This window comes from Vanellus vanellus, assembly GCF_965231255.1.
Source record: "Vanellus vanellus genome assembly, chromosome: Z".
Lineage (NCBI taxonomy): Eukaryota > Metazoa > Chordata > Aves > Charadriiformes > Charadriidae > Vanellus > Vanellus vanellus.
In genome coordinates, this window is record NC_138908.1 from 3544718 (window position 1) to 3557772 (window position 13055).

The 13055-nt window shown below is 40.7% G+C and overlaps 1 protein-coding gene across 1 annotated transcript in view; it reads right to left on the minus strand.

Moving 5' to 3' along the window:
• ADGRV1 (adhesion G protein-coupled receptor V1) overlaps positions 1 to 13055 on the minus strand; it is a gene marked incomplete at its 5' end in the record, with an annotated part of 274932 nt that overhangs the window by 75442 nt on the left and 186435 nt on the right. The window contains one exon of the mRNA XM_082496974.1: positions 7311 to 7489. Within this exon, the coding sequence (XP_082353100.1) occupies positions 7311 to 7489 (179 nt within the window). The remainder of the gene's footprint in view (positions 1 to 7310; positions 7490 to 13055) is intronic.

A 13055-nucleotide genomic window follows, 5' to 3' on the forward strand; every position in this document is an offset into this window, starting at 1 on the left:
AACCTAACAGCGGTTGGGCATTTTACCTTAATAACAAACATTTTTCTCTGCTCGCTGCTCAAAATTCCATCACTCAAATCAGCCGGAACTTATCTTCATTTTAGTGCTTTAAAAGCACAACGCAGTGATTATGTCTGTTTCTGATGCGCTAACATTTGCTTAACATTAACGGTAAATATTTGCCAAGAAACAAAAAGCATTCAACCTCCCCTCCCCCCACCCTCAACTATTTTCCTCCACTGAAAACATATGTTGGTAATGAGGGATAAATAAAAGGTAATTAAAGCCATCACAGTCAGCAGTGAGATATTTTTAAATAATCCTTAGCAGCGGGTAGCACATCAGGCAGCTTCATCGGAAACAACGCTGGAATTTAGAGAATAAAGCACAAGTACAGAATACAAAAAGGCCAAGTTTTGAACTCTCTTAACTGTTGCTATAGGTCAGGGAAGTAGGTTAATTTTCCCAGTATATACATATGTATGTATCTATGGGGATTTCTATATAGTGGTGCAGTGTAGACATAAATGCAAGCAGCTGGTTCGCCCGGAACACTTCTCCTGCAGTAGCACAGATCTCAGCGTGGGCTCATTTACCCTGCTGGGAAGGGCAAAACACTGAATGGTGAGAAATCAGCCGGTGACAAAAGCGGGCTTTTCTCCCCGCACGGCTCCCGCCCAGTGGTTTGCGCGGCGATCAGCCCCGCATCCAGATGTCCAAGCATCGTTCCGCGCTGAGCTCTAGCTACCGCGGTGTGAAAAAGCTTCGAAGCTCCTAGGTGGTTTGCCAGCGAACCGAGGGGAAAGGGAGTGGAAAAATTGGGAAAACGGGAAGCACGAGCGGGAGGGAGAGGACCATGCAGGGAGACACTTCCAAATCCATGCAGAGCATAAAGCAAGGCTCGGGCATTAGGGGATGGGAATTCCACGTCCATTCGTCACACAAGCCTCTTCCTCTTAGCACGTCTGACAGTTCAATTAAAATCCCTGAATGCCTTTTCTGGCTTTTCTTAGCTATTTTCTTGGCTATTCCTGCCTGTAAAAGTCTGGTGCTTCGAGCGTGTTGTTCTAAGATTCAGGACTAAATTCGGCACTTTTGAAGTAATAGTGGAAGGGGGACATAGGAGACTTCATTCAAAATACTCGGGCAGAAATTAGCTCGCTTTTAAGGTAAAAAAAAAAAATAAATCTTGTTACTGGTAGTGGCACAAGTCCCTGGGTTTAAGAAAGCAGTGCTCGGTTTCAGGGAACAGCTAGCAAGCCAGGGAGCCCAGCCCAGACCGTGTGCCGGCAGGGACAGAGTCATCCAGCTTGGTGAGACCCAAAGCGGCGTCCAGCCTTTTGTCTGGGTTATCAGCGCACCAGCCTGGCAGGGGTTCGGTTTCCGAGAAAGCAGGACTCTATCTGGAACAAATAATTAAGGTTTACGGGGTCCTCCTTGTAAGTGCAGCCGGTAAATAGTTAGAAGTTGTGGGGGCTGTAGCCCTTGAAATAAAACTTAACGAAAAGTGGCGTCTGGACAGGTGTTTCAGGAAGATTTTATCCTTACAACAGCATCAAAACAAATGAACCTCGGAGAAGTACTTAGACATGGCATCACCAGCTGTTATGTTTTATGTTTTCCTTCAGATCCAGAGCCCAGGCTGTCCCCATCCTCCCCCCTATCCTTACGAGCTAAAACTTATTTCAGAAATCTTTGGTGCGCAAGAAATCTTTGTCCGGGCAAGACATTAAAGCGAACATTTCTCTTCACGTGCAGCTATTTTGCAGTCTATTTTTTTTTTTTTTTTTTTGCAGGGCGTAATCACAGGTTCGTGCCTCTTTCGAGCCTTCCACTTTTTCACTTCTCTCGCAAGAGATGTGAACCCTGCCGCCCTGCCCGCGTTTGTGCTTCACCACACCAGCGTCCTTGGCAGCGTACAGCACCTCCAGTTTTGTGCGTTGCACAGCCCTCAGCACGCAGGCGTTAAACAAACCAACAATTAAGACTTAATACCCCAGAGCGTGAGTTATCCCCGTGCTTCTATTTTATCACTAGTTTGGGTTACGCGCTCAAGGAAAACGAGGATTCACACAGCACCAGCGCTGCTCTTGTTTTGTTTGAAATTCGGGTCCGACTCCCTTCCACGTGGGGATACACAAAGCGCCCTTGAGCCGCTGCCTCGGAGCTGGAACACATTTTCCCTGAAGTTTCTTTTCCAAATAATGTTGGCCACGGCCACTGGACATTAATTTGTGCCCCGTGGCTTTCCCGTGTACCAGAGCTTGATTCAGAGAAACTGCAGTGTCAGTAACAGGAAGAGTCGTAACTCTTAGTCACAGGAAAAAAAGTTCATCGTTTGCAGCTTTCTGGAGCCTTGTGTTCTCCTGTCCCCTGGACAAGGCCACGCAGTCACAGATCCAGTGACTTTGCTGGAAAAACCTCTGCCTTGGGCTGGACTGTATGGGAGATAGGAGTGTTTGTTTTCTAGAAAGGAATTTTGCTGGACAATCATTTTTCCTTACTTCTCATAAATATCATCATGGCAGATGATACGATAGAAAGAAGATATATTGGTGAGAACATTCAGATCAGCCTTTTTCTGCTGTTAGATGTTATCATATCACCACCACTGGAACCAAATACACAGATTCTTCTAAGATTTTAAAGTATTGCGAAAGTACATGTGGTTCTTCTGTGCTCAGTTTGTTTGCACAGAGGATTTTACAGAGGAAAATGAACCAAGTGGGACCTGCTGATGTAGAGTGGAGATCATTCTTCCCTTGGACAAATAAATGATTCTGCTAAAAAACAGACACTTCCAAAAACTGGAGGGATTGTCAGAGGGAAAAGAGCTCTTAAAAGTGCAAGGAGAAGACTGCCAGGTCTCAGAAATGACTGAAAAAAAAAGGTATGGAAACTAGAGGAAACAGTACGGTTTGCTTCGATTAAAAAAAGCTAGGCTAAAGCTCGACTAACGCCGTGCTCGAAAACCAGCTTGACCAGCTTTTGCAAGGACACAGTGGGCAGGGAGATATTTGTTTACAAACTTTAAAATTTGTATTCTGTCTGTCTAACTACTTCCAGTTTTCTTCATTTCAAAGGTTACTTGTTTTAGTTTATACTCTAATAGAAACAGTCCTTTGGCCTTCTTAGGGGAATTCGGTTTCAAGAAGAAAGTCTAGTCAGATGCAAAGCTTAAAGCTGCAGTGAGAGTACTTCCCAAGTTTAAAAAAAAACATACTATACGTATTACAAAAAGACATGCTATTGTCGGCAAGAGTTTTCAAAAAGCTCAAGTGAGTTAAAAGTTCAAGGTTCACTGAGCTGTGATTCTGGCCAATGTTAGAATAGTACATTTTCTTTCTAACATCTCTTGGGTACAACCTGAGTGAAAGTAGCATAATTAACTCTTAAACTCATGTTTGTGAACAAAATATATTGCTAAGATTAAATGCTCTTTAAGAACCTTAGCTAAAAGCTATTTAGAAATGAGGGCGTGACTGCCTAGCAGTATATAGCAGGACAACAGCAAATGTTGAACTGTCTGAAGATTGGGATCTGCAGTGAGATTTGAAATTTAATTTTAAGCTGAACTCTTGTCTTGTTGTGAACTCATCTGTTCATAAATTCTTCTTGTTCAACAAGAAAAATTCTTCTCAAAAGGAGAAGGTTGTTAAAGTGTGCAGGAACATTAATTCCTGTAAAGAAACACAGATTATGGGTTTGTTTTATAACCTTGAAAGAGACAATCAGATGCGAGATAAGAAAAAAAAAACCAAACCAAACAAATGGAAGAGAAAGGTTATCCTGAGGTCTGTACTTATGTCACAACACAAAGTCATGGTGACATTCAATGTAATACAAAATGACAAAAGGAAATACTTTTCTAAAACAGCGTGTACCTAAATGGTAGAACTTATGTCCTTAGAAGATATTTTAGACAGAGATATTTTAGACAGACATTGCAGCAAATTCAAACAGGGGTTGGGAAATTTTCTGTACAAGATAAAAACTCAGAAATATAGAAGGATAACATACTTTTTTTTTTAGAGCGATTTTGAACCATCTAGTTCAGAGCTTAATTCAACTCTTATCACTCAAAAGCACTAATGGCTCAGACATCGTGGCAATTCTTACGCAAGGATATACATTCTAGAGCACGGTTACTAGAGACCAGGGTAGACAACATACTTCATATTTAGAGACACATTAGAGAATTCATTTACAAACATTGACAATCCTTCGTGTAAGACTATTACCGTAACACGAAAAGTAAAAAACAGGATAGGTGCCAAATGCCTATCCAAGACCTTTCCACAAGTCACTTTCAAGTTTCATGACATGATTGAGCCAATGGTTATTACACACAGAAATTAAGCAAAGGTGCAGTTATAGAGACCTGCATCTGAAACAACTTGTTATTCTTTTTTAAAAGAAGCCTTGAGAACTAATCCATATTTTTAAGATGGGATCAAATCTGATTACTTTCCTTAGTAAAGTTATTGTATGAGATATTCATAGAACTGCCACATTTTTCTTCACAGATATCCAGGCAGACTGCTGTTCCACCATTCAAAGCCATCCTAGGCAAATACCCATCTCACTACTTCTTTCATTCAAGAGTCATGCTGATATGTTTTTCATTGCCAACTTTTCCAGTCCTATTCAAATATCCTTTCACCTCTTCAGCCGAGCAACGGGGAAATTAGCTAACGGAGGAGTAAAAGAGCCCTTTCTTGGCAGCTAGCTATTTCACACATCATTGAGCTACGATCTGAAAAAAAAATGTGCTACTTGGTGGCATTGATACAGACAAATTTATCAGTGTCATAAAAAAAAATCACAAGATGCCAAATATTGCACTGTTCACACCGTACATAAACTTCACTAATTATGAAAATTATCACCAATACGTATACTATTGTTATCACCATAGCAGCCTGTTAGTTCTACAGCGGGACATGTTATGGGAGTTATTGTACAAAATATATGCATTTGTGTGTAAAATCTGTCACATCTGAAGGATGACCCTGTCATAATATTTCTTTTGAAGCCCAAAATCCAACACAGCTCAAATCGTTTTTTACTCAGTACAGGCATAAATTGAAGTTCTTTCAGCATAGCCATCCTGTTGGCTATTAACTGTGCCCATGGCGGTCGGTTAGGAACAAAACAGTTGGTCAGACACCACAGCAATGCGAAAATGAGTTGCCCGAAGGAGTGATCACTTAGGAGGGAGCTAAGATAACAGGCTTCACTGCTTTTATTACTTCAACCAGTTTTCCAGCTCTCACATGAAATGAGTTCCTTAGCGGCACACCACTGTTCTCAAACTATTTCTGAGGCTGATTCTGAAATTAGTATGTAATGACCTTGACTTTGGAAATCTCCTTGTTACTTTTTCCACTACTACATCCTGGTTTGGAGAAAACAAACCGAGTGATGTAGTTCAATCTGTCCTCTTTCCTACATTCCGGCTTTGAAAGTCCTCTTTGTATAATTGAAAGCAACTTTTAAAGTGCTCTTCAAATTAGGAGTTAGCATCGATGCTATTTATGAAAATCCTTGCAGATATCCCCTTACAGCGTTCACATTGACTGAGCTGGAATAAGCTGCGCGCTCACTAAGCTTGGGATGGTTTCTGGCATTTGCCCACTTTAATAAGATGCTGGAAAAGTTTTATATTTAATTTGGACAAATGAGTTGGACTGAGTAATTTTCCTCTACTTAATAATTTTATCAGAACTTTGGGATTTTTCCTAGTTTTTGAAAGAATGAGACATGGACATCAAAAGAAAACAACTGTGAAACTGCGGCTCACTGCATAATGATACCATCAGGCCAGTCTGATTGCAATCAGACGACTTGATTATGCTATGTACATTTCTTGTGTTTACTATGCACAGAGAAGCATTTTACCGTGAAGAAAACCACAACACTCCTGCTCACCACGTTCTGCAGAGAAATATCTATGTGTATGGCAGGGCGTAGAGCTCTACAGCACTCCCTGATGGAGCGTGAAGATTAGGAATGGTCTGATATTGAGAACCTCAGATGCCCTTCTGAGTTGAGAGCCGGTGTCTGTCAATGTGGGAGTAACCTTGGCTAACATGGCTAGATGGCTTCCAGTACCCTGTGCAGCTCTTTTAGATCTAAATCGGGTATCTGTGCTTATCCAGCACTGTACCTGAGTATATATATGTATATACACATGTACACACAAGTAACATTTATAAGTGCACATATATATATGTATATGCATATACTCACACACACAGATATTGAATTTCAGTATCTATTTCTCACAGCAATTCCCTTTGTATGAAAAAGAAAGAGGATACTGATTTTTTTATTATTATTATTTAATGGAATGATGCACACTGGATCTTTTACGGAAGATAGATGGATATTCTCCTGTTTTGGTTCTACTCTGCAAGCACCCTCATAAGAAGCTTTCATAAAAAGAATTTGTATGCTCTTATATTATTTTAGAAGGAGCTGTGTGTTTTCTCTTTCCTGCTCACGGAATACGTAATATGACACAAAGTGAATAAGGCTAATAGCCTCATATCCTAGAATAGCTATTATCATGGATTAGCTTTGCCAGAAAAGGGTCCAGAGTAAAAGAGGTAGGGAAGGAGAACAAACATATTTATCTATGTATCTTTTCACTTAAACATCTCAAGTTCCGTGATGATGCATTGTTTTAATTAGAACAGTTTTCTGAGGTTATATTTAGCTTTGAAAAGGCTGTGTTAATTATTGGCATTACAGCGGTGCTCAAATTGGGAACAGTTTGGAATATAACATATTCAATATTTCAAGAGAAACACTTCAGGAAATATATTTGACATGTTAATGCAGTAACATTGTTTTGAAGAGAATAAATGTAATGACCTAAGAGACGGGGGTTTAAGGCTTGGTTTGGCGGTGTTGGTTTTGGTTTTTTTTTTTCAAACAGAGAAATGAAACGGAAGAAAAACACACTCTTCTGCAGCAGTAACCATTTCTATCCTTTACCCTGGAATGGCACAGTCTCAGAAAAGAATAAATAATTTCCCCGCAAAGCAGACGTGCCTGAGCTGGCTCTGCCCGTGCTCAGCCCCGGATGGAACTGCGGAGAAACTGGAGCAAAGCCCAACCGCGTGGAAAGCGCTGCACAGCATACGGGTGACATACGTGCTTCATCTCCACCGAACGAGGAATCCCCTTCCCCTTATTGCATTTGGCTGTACGCATGCCCCCTTCCCTACGTGCAAGCAAATTAAATATGTGACGATATAGAGAGTACAACAGCTAGCTCGTGCTTTTTTTAAAGGAAAACTTACAGATCACTGTAGACGAGGCCATAAATCTGTGCCGTGCTGTGATGATAGATTCCTCTCAGGATAATTAAAAGCAGGATCACAACAAAAGCTGGAAGCCCCCAACTCAAAAGGAAGTAAAGCAGATAGCGCCGCTCTGTGTGCTCATCATTCATCACCAGGACGTACCAGAAATTAACAGCCTGAAGAAAAATGCAGAATATTAATCAGCAGACCTGGTGGACAATTAGTTATCCCCAAAAAGCGAATCACTCTGAAAGTCATAATACAGCATATTTCCGTCCCCGTGTATGTGTATATACAAACATTTTTCAGCGTAAATGTTTTGTTCTTATTTACTTCTCTTAAGTAATCAAGAGACTGATTATAAAATAATTATGCTTATTTATATAACTGTTAGATTTGGAATTAAGACTATCAGAGAGGAAGGGATCCCCTGTTTAGTAGAAAAGACTATTTCTGCAGTGCAAAAATAGCTTTGTTGTGCAAAAGCACCTTTCTTCTTGGACTCCAATACCTTCACAGAAAAGACTGACCTATAATATTGCTAAATCTGATCTGTATTGAATCTTTTTATACTATTGTTCAGCTCTAGGTGTCTTTCCATAGGAAATGCACAAACCTCCTTCAACGGTTCCGGCTGTGGTCCCGTTCGGGGCTCACCAGAACAAGAGAGACATGGAGCGAGTCCAGCAAAGGGCCATGAAGATGATCAATAACTCCTATGAGGAGGAGAGTCTGAGAGAGCTGGGACTGTCCAGCCTGGAGAAGAGGAGGCTCAAGGGGATCTTATCCATGTGGATAAACACCTCAGTGGTGCCCAAGGGCAGGACAAGAGGCAAAGGGCACAAATTATTACACATGAAATTCCACCTGAACATGAGAAAAAGCTTTTTTCCTGTGGGGTGAGCTAAGCACTGGCCCAGGCTGTCCAGAGAGGTTGTGGAGTCTCTGTCCTCAGAGCTAACCAAAACATAACTGAACATGGTCCTGGGCAACCTGCCCTGGCTGACCCTGCTTGAGCCAGGGTGTTGGACCAGAGGGTCTCAAAAAGCCTCTGCAACTTCAATGGTTCTGTCATTCTGTGTAATATTTGTATAAGAGTTTGAGAAAAAATCTGCAAATAAGTGAATGTAAATTCACATGCATCTCTGCAACAATCTGTGTCTTCTTACGGTCAACTCATCGTCAAATAGCATAACTAAGAACATAAAGAGATATATGAATCAAAATGAAGAAGTGGAATAGTCTAAATCTCTTGAAATAATGGGTAGTATGACCAAGGAAACCCTTCAAGTAAAACAAAATACTTAAAGTTTTGCTTGGATCTTTGCATTTTCTTTAAGAGGTTAATAGTTGAAATGCTTTCCAATGTGCTAAGCATTTTGTTACACACATCTACACACATTACCACTTTCTAATAAACACCTAAACTATCCACAATAAGAATATGTCTTTAAAATATTTCTTCTTCTATATGTCCTCCACTTTGAACGTATTATACCAGCTATAGCTGTGCATGTTATAAACGTATTTTTGGCCTTTGATATGGAGTGAATGGAGGATTATTTTTGCCTTTTTCTGTCTAAAGGGCATCGAATTCAAGCTTGTGCCTCAAGCCAGTCTTGGTAGTCAATGGAGAAGAGGACAAACATCTTCAGGCATCCATTGATGCTTACCTAGTCATACTCATCCCTCCATTGTCTACACTGGATTTTCATATAAAAATGTTTATTTATATGCTTAATTTGCAGCTGATATTGTTAGGATAGGTGAAATCCCTATACAGTGACAAGTGAATTGCGAAGTGATTATTTGTGTTTGTGAAATTTTGCAGATTCCCCTCAGCCAAGGGTTTGTCTACCAATTTCTTCAGGCAGACTGAAATTTCACAATCAAGTACTTAATTAGTGGTTTGTGGATTCCTTATGTAGGTGTCATCAGTTAATTTTCATTACAGTACTTTTCTGTGATTTATATAGCATGAATATACAATGCTTTCTTTCATGAATCATAAAGCGCATCACATGCTAATAACTTGTTTTCAAAAAAAATTATTAGTTTAGTAAGCACTTTAAATGCTTCCCCAGGAAATGGCATTTTATAAATATGTCCATTGTATGTAATCATATTATTTATATAGTAATTATTATGGCATTTATTATTTTCATTTGGTAATCGGTGCTATGCGAACAAAAGCAAAGTTTGTTGTCCTTAAAAGAACACAGGAAAATCCTACCATACAATTGTTACTGTCATGTGTAGTTTGAAAGAACACAGAAAAACTGTTAATTCCATTTTGGACATTCACAGGAAGAAAACATTAAAGAGATGAAAATGGTATTTGGAAAAAAAATCCACAGTTTGTGAAAAGATTTCCCCTAGCTAATGGTTGCCTTCTTCTCTCTTAACTTTTGCATGGGATTTAGAACCCTTTCAAGATTCTGTTTGTCACCTTTTGCCAACATTCTTCAAATTACATGCCCGTGTAGTCCTGACCAAGCTGTGCCTCACAGCGAACACTTCCAGACAGAAAAATCCTCGAACTGATTTATGCCATTATGCTCAGGGATTGTTGGTTCTACTAATTCTGACAACCTGGTGAACATTGTTCTCAGTCATCCAACTGAGATTGCTTTCTAAGAAATTGTACCTCATGTCCTTGCTCTGTGTTTGTTTAGACATATTTACCTCTCTCACCTCATTTATCACAGAAGAACACTTTAACTCCAGTGCTGCTGCAAAGATGGAAAGGGGTTTGGAGAGTTCACCATCTCCTGCGCAGTGACATTTCTATCTTGATCATTATAAGTTCTTATCTTCAACCCTTTATGATGCTCCAAAATTTAATCAATGAAATACAAAGAGTGGAACTAATTTTAGCAAATCCTTTCCTGTTGCCATGCTGCAACATTAACCGGTTCTACAGAAGAGTGAAATGTACAGTCCATTTCCCAGCTGCTCAGGTGGAAGAACAAATGTACAAGTTCTCATTGTTCTGATGTAGAATGCAAAACAATTTACGAATTCAAATAACACTCTAATGAAACAATGAGAACTTCAGTGAAGCTTTTTTCTTCTAGAACGAGGCAATTAATTGACTTTGCCTTCCCAACACTGGGGTGCTTTTCTTTATTTCTTTATTTATTCATTCCTTAATCTTTAGTGATAATCTGTGGATATCCGGTATTAGCTGCAAAACACTTTAAATAGTCTTTCTCAATGCAGTGGGAAAACATATTACCTTTCTTCCTTCTTTTTAGGAATGGTCACAGCTTTCATTTTCAGAATGGCTGAATGGCAGCCCATAAATCATTCTTAAAAATAAGCATTAAACTTATTGTAAGATAAGTACCTGTCCTACAAGTCTGCAATAAATTTATAGAAAATTTAAGGTGCCATTAAATCCACAAATGAGGAGGATTCAGGTATGGGTGACAGCAAGCTCATGACATTCACTCTGCTTTTCATATTGAACTGCCACTTTTGCTGTTGATTTACTCCACTGTAGCAATGGCTCAGAAAAGTACAAAGAATCCACCTTTTCCCACCATTTTATTCTATGTCAGAATTGGCAACTGAGAAGGACACAATTTCAATTTTTTCCTCAAAAGACAGCTTTTAACTTTTTTTTTTTCCACTTTTTTTTTTTTTTTTGCAACAAGTTAGAAAATGCTAAAAGAAGAAAAATATTTTTCCTGATAAATTGTCATCATACTACATATTTGTCATGGGAAGAACAACGGAATACAGAAAGGCATCCTTAGTGTGTGCTCCTAAGGTAAAAACACAGACTGCATTTGAAAATACAGGGTTATGTTGTAGTAACGTACATTTGTATGAAAGGACATTTGTCAGGATGAGACTTCTGAATTTCAGACATTAGTATAAGGCAAATATTTCACGCCAAGCTCACTCTGTGGGCACAAAGAGCCACCTGCACCTTGCTTACTCCTTTCCTTCTGCAGTCAAGAAAGGTTCATCCCTAAAAAAACGGGTTCAACATCTTTGTCGGCGACATGGACAGTGGGGTCGACTGCACCCTCAGCAGTTTTGCCAATGATACCAAGCTGTGTGGTGAGGTAAGCACGCTGGAGGGGAGGGATGCCATCCAGAGGGACCTGGACAGGTGGGCCCAAGCCAACCTCATGCAGTTCAACAAGGCCAAGTGCAAGGTCCTACAGCTGGGTGGGGGCAATCCCAAGCACAACTACAGGCTGGGTGGGGAATGGCTGGAGAGCAGCCCTGAGGAGAAGGACCTGGGGGTGCTGATTGACGAGAAGCTCAACATGAGCCAGCAGTGTGCGATCGCAGCCCAGAAGGCCAACCGTATCCTGGGCTGCATCAGAAGAAGTGTGGCCAGCAGGCCAAAGGAGGTGATTCTGCCCTCAGCTCCACTCTGGTGAGACCCCACCTGGAGTGCTGCATCCAGCTCTGGAGTCCCCAACAGAAGAAGGACATGGACCTGCTGGAGCGTGTCCAGAGGAGAGCCACGAGGACGATCTGAGGGCTGGAGCACCTCTCCTGTGAGGAGAGGCTGAAAGAGTTGAGGCTGTTCAGCCTGGAGAAGAGAAGGCTCCGGGCAGATCTTACTGGGGCCTTTCAATACCTAAAGGGGACCCACAGGAGAGCTGGGGAAGGACTTTTTACTGGGGCACGTAGCGACAAGCCAAGGGGGAATGGCTTCAAACCGGAAGAGAGCAGGTTCAGATTGAACATTAGGAAGAAGTTTTTCACTGTGAGGGTGGTGAGGCACTGTCACAGGTTTCCCAGAGGGGTTGTTGAGGCCCCATCCCTGGAGGTGTTCAAGGCCAGGCTGGATGTGGCCTTGGGCAACCTGGTCTAGTGAGAGGTGTCCCTGCCCATGGCAGGGGGGTTGGAACTCGATGATCTTCAAGGTCCCTTCCAACATAAACCATTCTACGATTCTGCAACTTAGAAAAATATCCCTAGAAAAGCCAAGAAACAAGACAATGCAATACAAAGGGACAGGAACAGTCAGATAAACAAGGATGATTTGACGTGGCCTTTGTTCTGACTCTGCAAATGGACCAGATGATCTCTGAGGTTATCTCCATTCCTGCACTTCAGTCAATATGTGGGTAGTAGCTACCTGTGTAGTACAAATACTGATATTGAATGCAGGACTACAAATACAAGGACCTAAAAATGGAAAAAGAATTAGAAAATGAAGCTATAGATTTTATTGTTGTAACCACTATTAAAATATGATTAAATGCTAAGTGTAAGTACTATACATAGCCATATTCAGAAGATGGAATGATTAGGACAAAAAGGTAAGGAACCTGTCCTACAGTCTACAAAGTGAAGATCTTTGATCTGGACTACAGAATTGAATCTGTATAGGTCCAACTGTACTGTTAAATCTGGGTTTGCCTACAGACCCTTGTTGTTTCAAAATGTTGCTCCATCACCTTTTGATCACTTAAAATTATCTGGATTTTCTGGATGTTTCAGTTCCCCATATCTGTAGACATCTGCATGCTGCTTTCACTTGATTGTCACGTTCACCCATTTCTGTATGCAGTGATAAGACTGACACTCGCAGATTTTTATAAAATGAGTTAGTGATCAGGCATACGCACTACGCTACGCGGCCTCACAGAGGGCAGTGACTGCGTGAGTGATGAAGAATTTGTTCAAATAGTTTTGCTGTTTCCCAGACAGAAGTATTTAAGTCCCATTTAAGTATAAATACATTATTAATTCTGCTTTCCAAATCAAGTC